The sequence below is a fragment of the Astyanax mexicanus genome, chromosome 8 (genome assembly GCF_023375975.1).
Source record: "Astyanax mexicanus isolate ESR-SI-001 chromosome 8, AstMex3_surface, whole genome shotgun sequence".
Classification (NCBI taxonomy): Eukaryota; Metazoa; Chordata; class Actinopteri; order Characiformes; family Acestrorhamphidae; genus Astyanax; species Astyanax mexicanus.
The window spans coordinates 15416786-15437676 of NC_064415.1; the positions used below are offsets into that span (position 1 = coordinate 15416786).

Below are 20891 nucleotides of genomic sequence, written 5' to 3' on the forward strand. Positions count from 1 at the left end.
ATAGACACACGTTAGACAAGAGACACACAATAGTGCAATATAAAATGACAGTGTACCAGTTGGTTTGAAAGGGGTGGGGGGTCACAGTCGTAGGGGGAATTAAGTGGCTATGATTGATCAGTGCAAGTATAGGCAGTAGTGCAGGTTTGGGGTGTGTGAGTGCATATCAGTTCCTGAAAAAGACTTCCACTACTGTTTTGATTCAAGTACTATGTTCCAGTATTGTGTTGATAAGAGTGCGGTCAGAATTGACCAGATTTTAGCTGGTATAGTGAACAAGTGCATAATGCACATTCTTTCAATTGCACAGTTGTAGGGATAATTAAAGTGAGTATGACAGTGCAAGTATAAGCAGTAGTGTCAGTATGGGTATGTGAGAGCACTGTATTACATATATTACATGTATTAGAATATAATCAGGTGCTCTGCTCTAGGGGAGCGAGCGACCGCTGATCTATAAGACATGTGCGCCACGCGGTAATTAGGCGCATTGCCGCTGAATCCCCATCACACTGCTTATACATCTGTACAGAGCGCGTCGTAGGCGCAGGTACTCAAACAGAGACGGCTGTTTGAATGGCGATTTGCTCCACCGGGTAACATTTTACATTTACAGCTGTATGTCTGTGACTCACTGGTTGTTTTGCAGTCACTATTTTACTATTTTAAATACAGACGTCCCTAAACACACGAGAGACAGACATCACTTCCGGTAAAAAGCTGGTAACACATCCGGCATCTTCTACAGTGAGGCGGTGTGACGAGCCCCCAGAGCAGAGCAGGTACCTGTTTATTACATTGTTTTTGAATGTTTATTTGAATCAGAATCTGCAATTAGGTGTACGATGTTGCAGGTTGATTCAATGTAAAGAGCGAGAACTGGAGTGTAGTCTATATTCCACGTGTTTAGACTCCTCGCCATGCTTTCCAGTGTACGGGTGGGTGGTCAGTGAGTGACAGACTAGCTAGTCCTTCAGTCCTTCAGCAAACACTGAAATACACCCTATTTAATATCATACACGAGATAGCCTCACAACTAACAGCTAGCTAACACTGCTGCAAAGACTGCTGCTTAAGATGGTGATTCTGGTTAGATTAGGTTGTGGTGGAAAGGCTGATTGATCATGTTTCTGTGACAGAGGATGTTTTTTTTTATAGATTTTTGCTGTCTGTCTATCTGTCTATCTCTCTCTCTCTCTCTCTCTCTCTCTCTCTCTCTCTCTCTCTATGTATATATATATATATATATATAAGGAAAGGCTGATTGATCATGTTGTATGTCACAGGATGTTTTGCCATCCATCACTTATTTTTATCCCAACCTTCTCTAGTAGAATTGTCCCTGTGTTCACTGTGGCATTGTTTCGATAAGCTTCTGTAATGTCACAAGATTTATTTTAATCCAGTACCCAAAGCCTTCTTCAGCACATCCCAAAGATTCTCAATGGAGTTAAGGTCTGGACACTGTGGTGAACAATCCATGTGTGAATATGATGATCTCATGCTCCCTGAACCACCCTTTCACAATTCCTGCCCAATGAATCCTGGCATCATATTATTTTACTCCAACACTGGATATATTGAGAGCATTGTTAGTATCATTACATGTTGTATTGTTCACTTCAATTAGGGATTTTTTTGTTTTCATATCAACAAGAACATAATTGCAAAAGCTCCCAGAATATCCCACCCCACCCAGGCCCACTCCATCTAAATATTTATTGTTTATCTAATGGTAAATTTAATATACATCTTCTTTGATATTAAATGTTTAATTGTCAGTACATGTGTGGATTAGGAGTAAACAATACTTTTTAAAAAGACATTGTTAATCGTTAAATTGCTCTATGTTTCCATTGTCAGATTTAATCTCTGCTGATCCTCTTCAGAAGCCCCGAGATGGCAGATCCACGAAGTCAAGTCCCAGGTTCGGTGTCTCAGAACCCACTAGGTTTTTCAACACCTGAGGGCAACACTGTTGAGATGGACCCAGTGGAATACACCCTCCGCAAACGGCTGCCCAGAAAGCTGCCCAAGAGACGCAACGATGTATACATTAACATGAAGACCGACTTCAAGGCCCAGCTGGCCAGGTGTCAGAAACTGCTGGATGGCGGTGCTGGTCACAAGGAAATCTGCATCCACGGTCTGGGACTCGCCATTAACCGGGCCATTAACATCGCACTGCAGCTGCAGGCTTTCAGCCAGGGGGCACTGCAGCTGGCTGCGAACACCTCCACGGTAGAGCTAGTAGACGATCTGGAGCCAGAAGACCCAGATGAAGCTGGAGAGCCACTAACACGAACAAGGAACAACTCGGCTATCCACATTAAAGTGTTTTACCCCAATGCTTAGAAAGTTACAGTCAGCTACACAAAATCAAATATTATTAAAAAGGGAAAGAAGGAAATCCATCACCATAGAGGGATAATCTGACCTTTAATTTCATTAATAGCTACTGAATGTTAAGACTTTTCAATTGAATCATTTGGGATTAAATTCTTAAATAATACATGGCTTGGATGTGCAGTTTAAGGACAGTATTAAAAATATTTTTTGAGAGCCTTTACATAATGTGAAGATCAGTAAAAACAAATTCTGTCAGCACTTTATTTGGCCAAAAAAGTTTTGAGATATGTTTAAGGGTGCGAAAGATTAATATTTCTAAAATGCAAATCAGTTTGTGTCCCTATATATTTTTTGGGTTATTTTGCCAAGTGAAAGAACCTAGGAGTTGTTCACACATCTAAATTGGAATCAGTAAATCGATTAGCCCTGATATGAGAGAGCCTGGTATGGAAGTAGCTGACCCAATATTATATTCTACCCACTTGTCTTCTTATGGCACTGGAGGAGAACATTAGATCAGTGCTTTGATGTATGTCTGTGAAACTGCTCATGAGGTCATTCATATGTGTAGGTGTTTGATATTTTGATAAAACTTGAAGAAAATAGAACATTTTGTATTAATGTGCTGTCCACAAGTACAAAATATTATTTAAGGTGCCTATGCATGTTGTTGTATTGTCTGAAACAGTTTGTGTTCGTTTGTGAACATACTATATTTTTAAGTCTTATTTTCACTGTTTGAGAAGCATATTCAGATTTATTTTCTGATGTATATGTGTGTAAATAAAACACTAACACATGCTTGCATATCGTTTGTGATATTTTTTTAGCTTGTGCTGTCCACTTGAGGGCAGTATAGCGTCTATTATTTTTGCAAGAATACAGATGCTTGCATCTGTCCAGTGTCTTTACCCCTCGACTTATGGTGTGCATAGTCTTTAAGAGCACTAGAAGCTGGACTGGATTGATTTACACAGTCATGGCCGTTTTGGCCCCCCAACGTGTTTCCAGAAAAAAGATATTTTTTCCAAAAAAATCTTCTTTGTGTGTATTAAAAACAGAAAAAGCCAAAATGTATTATTTCACAAAGAATTACAAAATAGGGCCAGACACAATTATTTGCACCTTTTTAAAATAATGCTCGTTTACATTCACGTGTGGCCAGTAACAGGTTTGGGCACAATACAATCATACGAATAGAAAGTAGAAAACTGAATTTCAAGGTTTTAAATCCATCCCCACAGATCTTGATGTTCCTTTGTCCACAGTGCCCAACATAATTAAGAAGTTTACAATATGATTGCATACATAAAAAAAAAAAAAACTTTAGTTTTAAATATACTGTATGTTGTGCATCATTAAGACTTAAAAGGTTATATCACTTAAAGTTATTTAAAAATGGAATTTTGTTCAGCTATATTATTCAGGTAATAATCTTATATTTTATGGAAAAGCAACAATACACACAAAAGGCTACGAAAGAATTTGGATGCTAAGATAAAGGTGCTATGAATGGTTTTTTTGAGCCGTTCCAAAAAGAGTCATATTTGTACACTGACATGCTGAAACAACTAGTATTGTGATCACCATGAATGCTAAAGAACCCTGCACTGACCTGTGGGATATGCATGTGGAGCCTTCTGCACTGAATAATTCCTGCACAAGAAGGGAAATGGATTGTCCCATTCATCTTACACCCACGTCAGGCCTCAGGCATACCTTACTCACAATGTAACACCTCACTATTTATACATAAAGTCTGGTCAGTGTAACAAGGATGGAACACAGAAAACAAACTTTAAATGGTCAACATCACCCATCAGACAAACTTTTCAGGAATCAGCATTTTTCACTAAATGTATCAAGTTTGTAAAGAATAAACCAAATTGTCAAAATTACCTGGAATAAAATATTTTTACATTGACTTTCAGGGAATGTTTTTCCACAACAGCTACAATATTCTTTTATATAAAAAATGCCTAAAACCAGATAAAAAGGAGAGAAGTTGACAAAAGCTTTGCATTACAAGTAAAGAAAAGAAAGAGGAGAACTGAGGACTGAGGAAAAATATCAGCAATCCCAAGGTTATAAATCCATCTCCAAAGAGCTTGGTCTGGAATTTAAAAAATCTGGTTTCAGGTGTAAAAACATTCAGTGGAAGTCAATGTAAAAATCTTTTTACATTGACTTTCACTGAATGTGTTTCTACAACAGCAACAATATGCTTTAGTACAATGACACACTTTAAACAACCACTAACATCATGTTGAATTGCATAGAGAGCAAGTGTAAAAAAAAGTACATGAGCAACATTTAGAAACGGTAATTTTTTTAAATTCACTTTTTATAATTGCAATATTCATGATGCCAGTTTGTTTTCCATGGCCAAGCAGCACAGAGTTTAATTAGTTCAGAAGAGGACAAGATATTAACTTGACAATCAGTACAATTTGGTCGATTCATGAACAGCTTTTAAATTCATGTTTAAGAGCTGCTAGATGGTGTGAAATCCTTACAGTCTTTTCCAAACAGGACTCCACTAATTCAGTGCGTGGCAAGGACTGCACTTTGACGCATGACTGAAAAGTTTCAGACAAACAAGCAAACATCCCTCATCCTTATTTTCATTCATCTCTTTTCTCCTCACAATAATATTTAGAATTTTAATACCGAATGGCACCATGGCACAGACACCAAAGAACAACAAAAACAAAACAAAAACAGGAAAAAAACTATTACAAACTTCCTCCACATTAAAACGCTGACGAACATTACAAAAAGAACAAAAAATGATGACAGGAGAACAACAACTCTAGGATGACCAATCCGAGCCAGACACAAAAAGAGCAACGTCAACCGCCTGAGAGTTTCCCAGGCCGAAAAACCGGACTGTGACCAGTCCAGGAGTCAGGAGGCAGGATGTTCATCATGCAAACCAATCAATATTTTTCCTGGCAGTGATGCTATCAGCACGAGGCTTCACGCTACCATGTGAGTCCGACGCAGACGCCGATAATCAACACACAGCCTCATCAGTCATCACGTAGGCCCCCACTTCCCTCCCCAAAAAAACTCAACTATTTGGTCTCTCTTCCTCTCACCAGAAGTGACCCGTAAACAGCCTCTTCTCCCTGACATCTTCTATCTTTCATTCTCTCTCTCTCTCTCTCTCTCTCTCTCTCTCTCACGCAAACACACACACACTGACACACGGACACAGACATTCACACTTCATAATAAAATCTGTATAAAACCAGCAGTGCATTATTAATAATGATAAATATGACTTCATCAGCAGTTCGACTTTTGGAGGTGGTAAAGACGGAAAGCAGGTGGCTTCCTCATACTACCTTTATAATAAAATCTGCCACAGAGACAGTGATTCCAGCTATTAGAAATATACATCTATATAAATAATGAACATTACAAAAGCAATAAAAAATACACTTAAGATTCTAAAAAAAGATCTTAAAGGAGCAAGTGATGATTTTTGTAAGGAAAGCCTCCAATGCAGTTGTGAAAGGAGGGCAGCGCTGTCCGTCACATGGGCAAAGACTGGCTGCATGACATATATATATATATATATATATATATATATATATATATATATATATATATATATATATATATATATATATATATATATATATATAAAACATGTGCAACATTGGCATTCACGTCAGTGGTAAAGAGGACTACATCCTAAGGGAATCTATGAAGTTCATGGATGGAAGTCCATGGTGAGAACCTCCAAAGTGCTGTAACTCCTCCCAGTCTTTAACTTTCAAAGCCCAGTTGAGCTTGACCTGATCCTTGACCTTTCAGCCTTTAAGCAGGGTCCATGGTGCAATGTCCCACCTTTGCTTCATCGACCTCTCCAGTCAACTGGGTCCCTACACATTATGCTCCAATCAGCTGACTTCTTGCTTGCAGACGGGTGCATTGGCAAGCAGGAGACGCACTTTTCCACGCAGGAAATTAATGTGGACCTGGAAGAGCTCTGGAGCAGAAGATACTTGCCACGTCTCCTGGAGATCTATACCAGAAACTGTAGGCACATAGTCCTGCAAAAAAAGAGAGTAATAGATTAGTTCAATTCACCTACTTGTAGAACATAACTTCATGTTTGTTAATACATTTATTAACACAACCCCATTCCAGAAAAGTTGGATTTTTACCATTTTATTAAAAACATCAACTCAACTAAACCTGGAAAAATATAAAATTGTAATGACTTTGGACGTAGATCATCAAAAGTTTCTAAGAATTTTCTCCGTAAAGGCTATAAGGTCTGTGACCATAAATGCAACTGCTCATATTGCAGCTGTTTTAATAGTGATAGTTTTCCTTTTAATGCTCTGTTCCAATTTTTTTGAGAACTTTTTTTCTGTTCCTGCCACCAAAAAGAGACTCAATATGTGTTCTATGTTCTATTATGAATGAAATATGGGTCTGTGAGATTCTAAAATCATTGCATTCTGTTTTTATTTACCTTAAGTTCCATTTGACACATGTTTTTGAAATTGAGGTTCAGCAAATCAATGCACCAAAGCTTTACACGGCATAATGTATTAGCAGACAGTAAAGCTATGTTTATCTGATGCTTGCTTTAGTGGCTGAATGACTGCAGAGCTGGACTGTCCCCCAGCATTCTCTGAACACAGTGATACAATCCAGTCTTTCCAGGAATTCTGTGAATGTGTGTGTGTATCTTCCACAAACACACGTATCAGTATCTCTGTGTCTGTGATATGGCTGGATCCAGCTCTCTCTCCCTCACTCTTATACACGCACGTACGCACATAAACCCTGTGTCCGCTCTCTGTTACAACCGCTAGACATGAGCACTTTGCCCTTTCCTTAGTGTCACAATCAATGCACAGAAATGGAAGTGGTGCTGAATTCTATACTAAATATACAATGAACTGTGTGACCGGTTAAGTCAACTGAATCATACAGTCATGGCCGTAAATGTTGGCAACCCTGATGTTTTCCCAAAAAGTATTTCTCCCGGAAGATTTTTGGAACTACACATGTTTATTTCCTTTGTCTGAATAAGAACAACACAAAAATATATATAAAATTTTATGCAAAACTCCAAAAATGTGTCTAACAAAATTATTGGCACTGTCGACTTAATGATCATAACCATCAACAAGCTTCTTACGTCTCTCAACGGTAATCATGGACCACTCTTCTTTTGCGAACTGCTCCAGGTTTCTCTTATTTGAAGCTCACTTTCTCCTAACCGCAATTGTAAGATCTCTCCACAGGTGTTCATTGAGATTTAGATCTGCACATTGTTGGCCACTTTATAACTCTCCAGAAAAGTATGCTTTGGGTCATTGTCCTGCTGAAAGACCCATGACCTAGAAAGCAAACCCAGGTTTCTGACACTTGGCCATACACTGCGACCAAAAATTCCTCCACCATTTTTGACTGCAGGTATTGTGTTCTTTTCTTTGTAGGGCTCGATCTGTTTTCGGTATACAATGATGTGCTTTACAAAAAGTTCTATCTTTGTTTCATTAAGACGTTTTCCCAGAAGGATTTCGGCTTACGCACTTACACTTTGGCTAACTCCGCTCTAGATTTTTTTTATGTCTCTGCATCAGAAGTGGGGTCCTCCAGGGTCTTTTGCATTTCACTGATGCACCCTGAGCCTGCAGGACAGCTTAAATTTCTTCAGAACTTGATTGGGGCTTGATATTCTTCCAACAATTTTGCATCTCAAGTCCTTAGACAGACAAATGTAAAAGCTCCTCTGGCTAGTCACTGAAGACCAGGTTACTCACCTGTATGCTGAGGCTGCGCAGAACCTGTCCGATGCTGGCAATGTTTCTGACGCTGGCGTCTATGTGGGAGTGCAGTGCAGAGTTGCTGATGGATGTATGTAATGAGATGAAGGCCCTGTTTAACAGCCACAGGCCTGTCTGAACTTCTTGAGCCTGCTCCGCCATCTAGAAAAAAATAATTAAAAAATGAAAGTTAAGACATATAATTACTAGTATAATTAAACTTTTATCCAGTTTTTCCAATGGTCAGGGCTTCACAGGACCAACACAGAGCTGCTTTTATATGGGTGCTGAGTTGTTCTCAGCACTGCAGAGACATTGACACTGTAGTGATGTGTTTATGTGTTGTGCTGGTACAAGTGAATCAGACACAGCAGAGTTGCTGGAGTTTTTAAACACTTCACTGACACTACTGGACTGAGAAGAGTCTATTATCCAGAAAAATCCAGCCAACAGCATCCTGTGGACAGAATTGTGTAACCACAGATGAAGGAATAGAGGTGCTCTAGAGGAGCTTCTGTCTCTGACAGTAAGTGAAGCAGCTACATAGGAGTGTATAATAGAGTGGACAGTGAGTGGACACAGTGATTCTGACACTTCGCAGTTGGTCCATCAGTAAAGTAAGAATGCATTGACAGGGGAATTCTGGTCCACTGCCATTATCAGACACTTGTCATGTATATATTTACTAATGCTTATATAGGAATGTACTTTAAATATTGCTTTAAAACATCAGTTAAAAGTTAATATAAGATGCTGATCATTGCTCAGGTTATTCTTCCAATATCAATTCTGATATCACAAAAGAGAAAGAAAACTACTCACATTTTTCTTCTCCCACACACCAATATCCACTCTGGTCAAGGGAACCATGAGGGGCACGCCAATACTACAGTCCTCTTTACACACCCTCTAGGAAGACAAGAGAAAGAACAAGATTACATTGACGCTGAAGAGGCACAAGTCTTCTTGTACTTTCAGTCAGTACACAGGATGTGAGTTTACCATAGTAGCCTCAGCATCCCGTGCCTCCTTGATGAAGTGGTCGAGGACACGAAGATCACAGATTGGCCGCAGCGGAGAGGGCAAGCCAGGCCGGGTCCACTCAAGCACAATCAGCAGCAAGGCAAAGAGTCCTGCAGCACAAGAAGCACAACTGGTTAGTGTAACTCACAACACCACCTTATTTAATAGCAAAGGAAAAAAATCTAAGGGCTGAACTGTTTGCATGTATGTAAGTAAACATCTTAATTATAAGGTGCAAGATAAAAACACCAATGCTGTTAATCAAAACTGACTCAAATTAGCCACAAGGGGGAGTGGTGCTGCTGTACAGGGAGACGCTGATAAAAAATCATCAGCAACATTTTATGCTGTTCAAAGCAATGAAATTCCTATTACTGTATGAATATGCTATTACTATTTGTTGCAATTTCTTTACCTAATCTTTAAATAGCCCTTATTACATACAAGGACTGCTCCTGGTGGACAGTCACAAGATCTAAGACCTTCTGTACATTGACCTTTTTTTTGTCCAGCTAACTAATAATCTTGGGCTAGAGCTAACTAACAATCTTAGTCTATGCAGGAACAGTACATCCCCATGTGAGTTCTTTGTCCATCAGACACAGCACAGCTGTGGTTAAAAATGATAACTCTACCAACAACCTCCTCAATATTTAGTATATCCCCTTAAACACCATGTTTATTATTTAGCGATTTATTGTAATAAATTCTGGTGTTCCACAAGGTTCTATATTAGGGTCTATGAACGTGATGTTATTTATACACAAGGTTTACACATTCTGTTGATGTTAACACATCTCAGCTTGGCAAATCAGAATAAGTGTATGTCAGAATGTAACGTCAGACAACTCTTACACAGACACTGTTTGTTTGTCTTTCGTCTCAAACCGATGATTCAGTGCATCCTCTATAGGTCCATGCTATTGATTATTTGTCACTGACTACTACAGATGTACACACACACACCAAATTACTGATTAACTTACATACAAACATCATGGAACAGGAACTGGTATCATGTCCCATGACTTTTGCCATATCCCAAGGAAGCTAAATAATGCTGAACTGATCTGTGCGATATCTTTAAGTGAATGACACCGTCAGTCGCATTTATTACCACCCACTGCTCTGTCAACTGTGGGAGGTAATGCCTTTTTATGTGATATTCCCCGGTACACGTGACACTGTGGATTGAGGAGTGTTAAATTCAGGCTATCAGGTTTTGTTTAAACTGATGAGAATTCGCATCACCTTGTCGCTGACCAGTGATCAACCTACTCAGAAGATAACCCTTCACAGATGACACAGGTATGAGCATTCCCAAATCATTTCCAGAGTTAACTACTCATTATTTTGTGCTTAGGAGTGATCTGAGTAAGATAAATAAAACAATAGAAAATTGCATGTGGTTGCATGACAGTTTGCTGAGAATTTTCTGTACATTTGCATCCTCTCTCTGGCACGTAGAAAAGGATTAAGTAGGGAGAGTGTTTGTGTATGTCTGGTCTGACATCTCTTATCTCCTAGAGCTGCGGTCATGCGTATTAGACTGCATGAGAGCTACGCGTTTGTTTCATAGCAAAAAAGGAGCTGATCTATGAAAGAAAAAGAAAAAAACATGTTTGCAGTGGCAACAGGCGCTTATCTGGATTATCAGACACTGCTCACTGTGAGACATCTTCTCCTGCTACTTTCCTCTTAGTATCACGTACTCCTTTGGAAGGCCTACTGCTACTAAGTTGCCTGTGAATATTCAGGGCAGGGTTAGGGAATTAGAACTCCTTGCAGCTTGGTCATGGGTTCCCTGCTTTAGCGTCCTGAATGCGCTCTTTCAGCAGGAGTGTGCTAATGACGCATTTAAGATAACAATCACTAGATAGAGGTCGGAGATCAGAGGATACCCCATCTGCCTGAATTTCATGTGTTCTCCTGCTTCAGATGTACAAAAAGGGTCCATCCAACCAGCCAAACAGTACCACAAGCTATTTTCTACATCACATTCAAATTATCATCAGAGTTTAAGAGAAAAGGTAAGTGTGACGGAGGAACAGAGATCATGCTGTTTCTAGACACCAAAGTTAATGTAATTCAATACTGTCAGCCTCAATCACATTATTGCAAAGCAAGACACAGTGAACAAGCATTAAAGGTCAAAGAGGTTCTCCTGAACCCTAAAGCAACCAAAATGTTGGCCAACTTCCAGCATTCCATAGTGCTTGCCTCTAAAAGTGCATGTGAACCTCTTAGCTACACATTTAAGTGAAAGAATTTCCAAGATTTTTCCAAGTCATTAGACTGAATTATTTGTAAATGAAAGTGGCCTTCTGTATCGAGACAGATAGTTATTATGTTGGGAAATTAACTAAGTTAGTGTCCAAATTTTCCTCTGCCTCTTGTAATTTCCTGCGACCAATAAGATATTTCACGGCTGCTCCCTAACCTTTCCAATAAGCAGACCACAGCAGATCTAGCCCAAAATGTTAAAAGCCCCTCCAACCAAAAACTTAAAGCAGAACATACTTACATACAATATGAACATGAAAATGCAAGATCAGTCCAATAGCCTTAGAAAAATGACCTAATAGAGAAAGTGCTTATCCTTCATATCTCCACCCATATTCTTATAATGTAATGTCAAAGCGATGTAAAGAGGAAGAGGTGGCGCAGTAGTCCAATGAATCTTCATTGTGAGTTGGTGGGCTGACCCAAACACGTGGCAAGTGTCTGCAAAGTGGTTCAAACTTGGGACTTTTCCAATGTTAAAGGTAACAGGGAACGTGCCAACATTACACAGCATTCCGACATTGTGGCTATTTTCTGCCTTGGTACTCCGAGATCCGTGCTACTGACACTACTAACCCTTGGTGATGTGAAGGTCTTACAGCTGATAGATATACTAGGTGAACTTTTGTTCAATTTGGTTGTAGAAAGAAATTGACATGTCAGGCCCATGGTCAAATATTAAGCTATTTCTGAAAGCTGAGAGGTGCAATAATCTACAGAGCAGAAAAAATAAAGAGAAAAAATAAATAAAATAAAAAATAAAAAAAGAGAAAAAATAAATGTGCAGTAACATTACAGTCACACTTTCACTTTTTTAGGTGATGTGAATCTGTCAGCTGTTCATTACTTTGCTTTAATAGAAATACATCATGCCCTTTTTACAACCTACGACCTTATGACCTGTTAACTTTCATTGGGGGAATTACATAGTGTGTACTTCACATTTCCAGCAAAGCCGAAAAAGCATGTACAATGAAATCCTCAGCTGCCCACCTGACACATTTACTGCTGAATCACTTTGACTGACTGTGCAGATTTGAGCTTTTTTAATGATTCAGCATGTTCTATCCAATGAGCCAGCTATATCTGAATCATGCTTAAGACTGCCAAGTCATTATTACGTTATTGAGAAGTTCACAGAGAGAAAGACGTATTCTAATGAGCCTACAATCTGAAGCATCTAAAATCTTTCACTCTTCTGCTGTAGTCAGCATTTTCCAGTCAGCCTTGATACCTGTGTTTGTGTTGAAAAGAAAAGTGTCTGATGCGCCATAAATCCATCTGATATGAGTGAAAGAATAGAGGTGCGACTCTTAGCCCTAACATTAACAACGTTAGCCCAAACGACAACAGTTCAAGGAGCCTTATCTTGAGAAGAGTCATTTAGGTTTTGGGTGACTGCAAGCACTTCATTCATTCTGTTTAGAGCAGAAACTTAAGAAACTGACACTACTGCAGCCTGCAGTATTGATTAAGACAGAATGGATCGATACGGTGTGACCCAACCCCTCCCTCCCCCAACTTCTGAAGAAGGACAAAACGTGTAGAACCCCACGTAGGCACACCTTTATCTCTGCTCTCCCGGATAGGTAGGTATAGCTTAGCTACTATATCCAACAACACGCGGGTTAGACTACAGCTTAGCTGTCCAGGAGCTATGGTTGGCTATTAAAAATAGAATGAAAAAGGAAAGCCAGAAGTTAAAGATCAATAAAGGAACGAGACACGCTGAAACTAGTGAGCTCGCTGGACTCTTCACGTGGTCCAAAGCGCCACGAGTGACATTGCTGGATTTTACCAAGAGGACGAACTGAACTGGTCTTACCTGAAGAGCGAAACATTCGCAAAGCAAAGCGCAAAGCATTTTTTTCCTCAAACGCAGGATGAAGATGATTGGCTGAATTGACTGAACGACGCTTTTAGGAGCCAAACTGAACGCACGTATCGGCTACAAGCCAAAAGTCAAGCTCTGTTACTACTACCCCTCTCTGATCTCTCACACTGCAGCTGCTTCTGCAACCTGTCTGGCTGTCCATCCAAAATCCATCCAGCCTGCTGCCAAAATCCTCCGTACTACCAACGCATCGACCTTCACTCCTAAGAAAGATAAGCAAGTGGACGAACTCCCACCAGCGCGCGTGGGAGCGCATGAGCAGAGCCAACACCACCATCCTGATGGGAAATTCTGTAAGCCCAGGTAAATAATTAAAGAAAAGAGCCACACACCCCACAGCAGGGGCTCTCTACTCACTGGGTATCTCCATCTCAGAATCCGCATAGTCCCTTACAGGATCTTCGTCGCCTCGTCCATGGCCCCGTCTGTTGCCCATTAATTGCAGCTGAAGTGCCTTTCTGGAACTGTCATTGGGTTAGCACTTATCCGGTAGGTGCCTTATGATGCGCTTGATTGTTTCCCCCCTCCTCCCTCCTTTTATCTTTGACTATGCAAATAAAATTGCATTGTCTTGGAATGCCTATCTGAACGACTTCCTGTTTTCAGAAAGCTGACTTTCTTTCTTTCATTACATTCACTCACATAACATCTATTTCCACACAGCAGCAGTCCAGGAGGCACGGGCTCTCCTCAGTCATCCCCACAAGAAGTTTCCACGTGCTTTCCTCTCTGAACAGTTTCTTTCAATGATCCTCTAATTGTGTTTTTCCTCTTGGCCGGCGTCCAGATGAAGGGAGACAGGACAACAAATTGTGGACACGGGCGAACGCGGTGGGACCTCACAAGTCAGATGCGACGACCCTCTCTGGATGCAGGTGCTGCTCCTAACACACGCGCGCGAGTGTCTGGGCTGCAGGGGGAGTGCACTGAAGGGGCTCCCCGCAGCGCTGGGGAAAGCCTATTCGGAGCAGTCACAGGATCATGGGTTGAACTGAATGTGTAGATTTAAGGAGTAAACTAATTCCCAGACTTATGTGTTCCAGGAGTTAGACCAAAGACTTCCTTCACTTAGTCTGCTCCACAAGTGGGTCAACAGCCTGACTGTAGTTCTGAGGTTATCTGTGCACGTATTTAACATGAACTTCTTGATTTAATTTGTCATTCTATGAATTGTACCGCTTTCACTGCAAACATCCGTGTAAATTAAGTCTAATATGCTTATATTAAGAAAAAAATGTATGATTTCTTAAAACAATCAATCGCAAAAAGTCTCAAAATGAGTAAAGTAAGATTTTTTTGCAGATTTTTTGGGGCTTAAACATGAAAATGTGTGAGCTCAAATGACTTTAAATTAGACTGATTAGAATCGTTATTCCATAAAAAAAGGGGAAATAATCTTACATTTACAATGCTCAGCAAGACAAAAACATCTTAGAGAAAGAAATAAGGTTTATTGCCTTGAAATTTAGATAATTTCTCCCGCTAAGATATAATTAACTTTTTTTGTTTTCCTGATAACTACTGAGCCCATGTTATTTTAATGTTAAAAGCTACAAAAGTTGCAATCCTAGAAACTTAATCACTGTCTAAAAAACTGTCTGAAGATGATCAAGATCTCACCAGTTTTACAAACCCAGGTTAAGTCTAAGCCTAGAATGGAGAATGTCCATTGGCATCACTTTTCAGCCCTAGGCTGAAACACTAGGCTGACTGTACGTCACTGAAATTGGTTAGAGTTTCCAAATATCTTCTAAACGAGTGCTTGTCCAAGTATATACAGTATGTACCATTCTTCTGAAAAGAAATTCAAATAGATGCACAAACCATAACTGCTTGGATTTAGCACTCCTTAGCTATAATAACATTAGTGTGGCCATACATTCCAACCCATCTCACATATCACAGTTGCACTGCCCCATAGCCCAAGGCTTTACACCTCCTTAACTGAAACTGGGCACTGGGCATATTAACATGTGGGTCATGTGTGGTTACATCCCATTCCACTGGCAATGCTCAAGTTAACACCTGTTAGCAACTGTTATGCCTTTAAATATCAAAGCTGAATTCACCAATTAGCTGGAGTACCAAAAATACCTCTGGATATAAAACAGAAGTGCTGAGCAAACAGACTCAGGGACAGATAATCAGTGCACACAATGTAAGACTAGTCTTAATATTTGCTTGAAAAATCAATACATCTTTTATAATCAAGTAGATCATGGTTGTAAAGTGGAGTACTTGGATAGATGAGGTGACTGATGCCTGCTTTCTATGGTCTGCAGTCAGTACAACCCAGGGTGATCCAAGGAGCAACACTTTAAGGAAACAATACAAGGTCAAAGAGAGGACAGATCACAATGTGGAAAGTTCAAGGGTTGAGCGCATTCTTGAGATTGTTTCCCCTTTTACAAGTTTCCATCCGTTTCCATGTGACATGTACAAAAATGATACCATGTTGATAAAATAGAAGGATCTAAAGGTATAATGACTTGCCATTTGAATAACTAATGGACAACTATTCATGTATCCCCCAAAAACATGTGACTCTCCAACAACCATCCACGTACCCAGCTTATGCAAACATTACATAGCACACTACATTTACTCACTGAACTTAGAGACCGCAGAGACTAAAGAACTGCAGCATCACTCCCATGCGCCCTATATGGAATTAGACGCAGCGAGCCAAATCATTGTTCTTAAGCTGCCCTAAAGCTGCAGTGGAACTTCTATGTACGTAACTTACCATATAACATCCTGGAAATGCTTTTACAACAGTGGTGCCAAACCCTAGTCCTGGCGTCCCCCAGCCCATGGGAAACCACTGCTTAAGAAGACGAGAGGGAAGCATCCCTGCTGTGAATATATGTGCAACATTGCCTTTATAATCATTTATATTAGTCACAGTAACTTGCCAATACAGATGCTAATAGCCTTAATAGCCTAAATAAAATACTAATATATTCATTTAGAAAACAATATAAAAAGCTTAAATTAGATAATCACTTAGGATTCAATTTAATTGAGGATTCAGTACTTGTATAATAGTATGGACTTAGTATGATAAAAGCATGACAGCAATAAGATAAGTAATTATTTGATTCTTAAGTTAGGTTCACTATGTATTGTATTGCAGCTTGTCCTTTTGATCAAACTCCAGTTTGCTTATGCCTTAGCCAAACTGAGAGCAGAGAGCGCCACAAGGTACGTGCTGTAAAACATGTGTTGTTGGCTGGGGAGGGGGCAGGGGACGGGGGTGGGGGCTCCCGGCATGGTGACTCCACTCAAAAGCTGTCACTGCAATTGTGACGATTAAAAAAAAGGTATGTGTGGGAATGGGACCCAAGGACACCCCTCCCCTTTTTGATAATAAACAAAGCCAGCCAGGAGTCTTTGATGCAAAGACAAAGTGCAAAGGAGAGAATGAAAGGGACTTTTTCATAGTAAACAGCGTACAGATATTTTCCCCTCGTCTCTTGAATGGGAAGACAGCCAGATAGAGCTCCTTGTTGCAGGACCACTGGCGCGCCACAAGACAGGAAATCCATATGAAAGAATGGGGGACGGAGGGGTAGGAGCCACTAAAGTGACATGACGGAAGTTATTGTTTCTGAGCCAGAGGTGGAGAAAAGGGCAATAGCCGCATTTATCTGGGACAGTTTTTTTCTATTGGAAGCCTGGTCACCTGTTTTCTTTATTAGGTGCAGCAGAATAACTAAATACTGTTTTTCCTGGAAGTACAGAAACAGTTAACAATAACTGACATCAAATAAAAAATGTGTTTATTCATTTATTTTCTAGAATACTCCTGAGACTGTAACAAAAGAAACAGTTAAAGACTACATCATGGATGACTGTGCGGGAGTGTATGTCTATTATTGTTAACTGCTTCTGTATTTTCCTTCCAGGAAGCACAGTAATTACTTATTCTCCTGCACCTAATAAATCCTTTCTTAATTGACATCAGGAAAGCTGGTGGTGGAATGTAATTGATTTGTATAGTAGTTTAATGTACATAATGAACAACCAATCAATTTCATGAGTGTCTAAAATGTTACTGTACATGTATACTCATCATATATAAAAATGACTTGGTATCCCAAAAAGACAACGCAAGATGGCATAAAGTGTTCCAAATGCTGTGTGGAGAACGCAAACACCACCCCTATAGGAGGTCTCTGGAGAACACTAGATCTGGAACTTAATACTGATGGGCATGCTTTGTTGAGCATTGATGGGAACTGTACTGCATTCCCCATCCAGATACTTGTTTAGGCTGAGCCTGGTGAGGTACATGGGATGCTGGCAACCACTTTCTGAGCAGGGAACTTGATTTTATTGAATTTTGTTTAATGGGGATGTTTTTGGATTGTATCCGTTTGATCTTCACCTCTGGTCTGTTTGACTTGAGACACCCTACCAGGACCTAGCCCGGGAGCCATTAGATCACATTTGTCAAACACAAGGCCCGCGGGCCAAATGTGGCCCGCCACGTCCTTTTATGTGGCCCGCGAGAGCTTGTAAAATCTTAGTGTCTATAATAAATAGGTCAGAAGCGTTCTTTGACCAAAAACTACATTTCCCACAATGCTTGTCGATTGTATTACCCGAAGTTACAGCTTACTGCCACTACATGGCAGTGTAGTCATTGATGTGGAAACCCTGCCGGAGGGAAGGCGTAACTTCGCAGGTGGAATTGAAACATACAAATGTTTATCCCATAATGTCCAGAAAAAGAGAAGCTGATGCAGACGGACGGCTGTGCTTCAAGGCGAAAGACCGGTATGCCTTTTGTGTTACGAAGAGTGTTACTGACCAAAATAAACCCATTTTAGGAGAGATATAAGGTTTGTGTAAATATTTATAAGACAATAGCTGACAAAGTTTTAATGACGTTAATAAACATCACTGCGACAGCGCTAGTCGCAGTTTCACCACATCAAAGGACGAGGACTTAAATCACTTATCTAACCAGCCTTTACTGATTTCTTCCCCCAATAACCCATTCAATAACCTCCAATAGCCGTTAATAGTCTTCAGTAGCCTTCAACAGTCTAACCTTGCTGCCGTGGTGTGTCCACTAAACTCCGTAGTTCATACATCATAAGGTTAGCAGCGCGCTAACTGACCTGTTTATAATGTAATCCGAGCAGTGACTCCGTGACGGCTGCTCTAAACTGCTGCTGTTAGCTGCTTGGGCTGAAAGATGAACTGTAGAGAGCTGTATTATCCGGTTGGTGCGGTTAAAACCTTTATTTCATACACGGAAGAACTTAAAAATTTTTAAAACACTCCAGACTGGCTCAGCTGAGCCCTGTAGCCCGTGGCTGGGCTGTAGCTCTGACTTAGTAAAGACTGCGGGCTTGTGCTGTTGCTGCTGCAGCTCCGACTAGTGGTTGTATGAGGAACTGCTAAATCTGTCACGTTCTTAACAGCTCACAATTTTTGATTTTATATTTATTAAGCCTTGTTTCAGTATCAAACGTTTTGATCAAAGTTAATATAACTTGTATTTTATGTCATTTCTATTCACTTGAATAGTTTGGTTCTTGATTGATGGAGTTTTTGGATTTCATAACATGACAAATTAAAAGGATTTATGTTAATAGAGCAACAAGCAAACATTTTTTTCCATGCAACTGTAATATTTGATTGAATAAATAATATATTGAGAGTTATTTAACATTAAGGAGTAATTACATTCATTTTATATTACATTTTATGGTTACATTTTCTTACATTTATAAGTCACATCTGACCCTTAGAGGACAGCCAATATGCCAATGTGGCCCTCGGCCAAAATGAGTTTGACACCCCTGCATTAGATTACACAGGCCTATTTGCCACAACCAATCCAGGGAAGGACAAGACAAGAAAAAAAGGGGGGGAAAATGACTGTAAAAATTATTCTGGGTGTCAGCATGGGCTGTATATAATTCCTATAGAATTTATGAACTGCAGTAGCAACATCCATCTTTTTTCACCATGTTTACATACAGTATGTGCACCAGCAAGCACCATGTCAGCATTAAGAAACATGTCAAAGGACATACCAAACTAGTCCGAAAAATACCAAAAAAAGAAAAAAAAGCTAGACGTGCTAGGTTTTTGCTGGGGAAATGTGTTGGCTCCAACAGAACTGTGTAAAAACTGGTGTGAAACAGTGATTACTGCTGCCTAGTACTGTATACGTGAATATCACAATCAAACCAGCCATGACCAAGCTCTTGTTTAGTCACGAGTGTCTTCTCAAAGTCATGATCCTATAGCTATTTATGTCTTTATCTTAGCCAAGAATATTTCCAGCCCAGTGCTTGCCCTTGTCTCACAATGAGAAATGTTAATGTATTCATTGTGTCATGGAGGATGGATTATGAGGTAAAGTTCACGCTCCATAAGAAGATAAGGGGCTAACAACCAAAAGAGGAAACCTCTTAACCCGACCAGATATTTGGCAGGTCTCTTACACAAATAGCTTTATCACAGTTCTGCTATCCTACTCCAAACTGCAGTTGCACTGATTGTTTTAGGAAGACCCTGTCTCCTTTGTCTATAAATTTAGCAGATATGGTGGGTTTTAATAAATCTAATGGGGACCTCATTTGCTAATATAAACTATCCTTTACAAGCCAGAAGGACAGTTCTTTTCAGGAAGCACATTTTTAGCTCTGCCTTTTGCTCTTTTCAGCAGCAGGGAAATAAATAGACACTGTAACTAACATCCCTGAGTATCTGAGACAAAAGCGTAACAGCTTATTTATTGCAGGTTAAAGTCACTATTCTGGCACTCCAGCAGTTCAGAAATGCAGAACATTCTACGCAAAGCCATCAAATACACAACATCCCTTACAAAAGTACAAATTATATATATACGTATATTAAGCTAAATTCTTACATCTCCAATGGACAACTTTACATGAGAGGGAAGTTAAAGTAAAAATATTTTATTTTATTTGTATTCATTAAATTTTGACACAATGTCAAAATTCAGACCACCCAAAAAATTAACAGCAATTATATATGATGATATATAGCAGAAATTATATAAAAGTGATATATGCACATATGGACCAAATTATCATTGTAACCAATGATCCACACAACGCCCTATTGGTTTATTTAATCAGTGAAAATGCAAAGTTAACACTTGCAAAGATTAGGGGATAATATTGGGCTTAGCAAGGTATCAGGGTCTAGCATTAGCCTGCTAGTGGTGACTTGTGTACAAGTTCCCAATATTTGAATGCTTCTGTTCTCATGTTTTAACACCAACAGAATGTTCCCAAACCTGTTAGAACAAAATGAAAAAAGTTCATTAGGTTAATCAGGTTAAATTAGGTGCATGTATGCCTCAACCTCTGACAGACCACAAGCAAAGTAATAGCAAGTGTTATCTCAGGGTACAACTTGGGAATGGCTACATGTGTTTAAGTTGTTAGGTGTTATCTTATGAGGGAGGTCAAACACTGATCAACATGCCCATGGCTCATGGGATAAATTATTGGAGTTTAAGAGAGGCCTGATAGGTGAGTGTCAGATTGATG

General features: G+C 39.7%; 2 protein-coding genes across 3 annotated transcripts; one reads left to right on the forward strand and one right to left on the reverse strand.

Moving 5' to 3' along the window:
* The first annotated feature begins 551 nt into the window (after positions 1-551).
* Positions 552-3156, forward strand: pop7 (POP7 homolog, ribonuclease P/MRP subunit). Its single transcript, XM_007250154.4, has 2 exons — positions 552-782; positions 1864-3156. The coding sequence occupies exon 2, from the start codon at positions 1900-1902 to the stop codon at positions 2353-2355; it is 456 nt and encodes a 151-aa protein (XP_007250216.1). The 5' UTR covers positions 552-782; positions 1864-1899; the 3' UTR covers positions 2356-3156.
* A 2823-nt stretch (positions 3157-5979) lies between these two features.
* Positions 5980-14012, reverse strand: epoa (erythropoietin a). 2 transcript variants are annotated; one of them, XM_007250156.4, is made up of 5 exons: positions 13705-14012; positions 9150-9280; positions 8970-9056; positions 8145-8309; positions 5980-6413 (listed from the first exon to the last, which is right to left on the reverse strand). In XM_007250156.4, the coding sequence occupies exons 1-5, from the start codon at positions 13781-13783 to the stop codon at positions 6261-6263; spliced, it is 615 nt and encodes a 204-aa protein (XP_007250218.2). In that variant the 5' UTR covers positions 13784-14012; the 3' UTR covers positions 5980-6260. The 2 variants fall into 2 exon arrangements, with proteins under 2 accessions (XP_007250218.2, XP_007250217.2); XM_007250155.4 differs by lacking the exon at positions 13705-14012 and adding an exon at positions 13279-13596.
* Positions 14013-20891: the final 6879 nt, after the last annotated feature.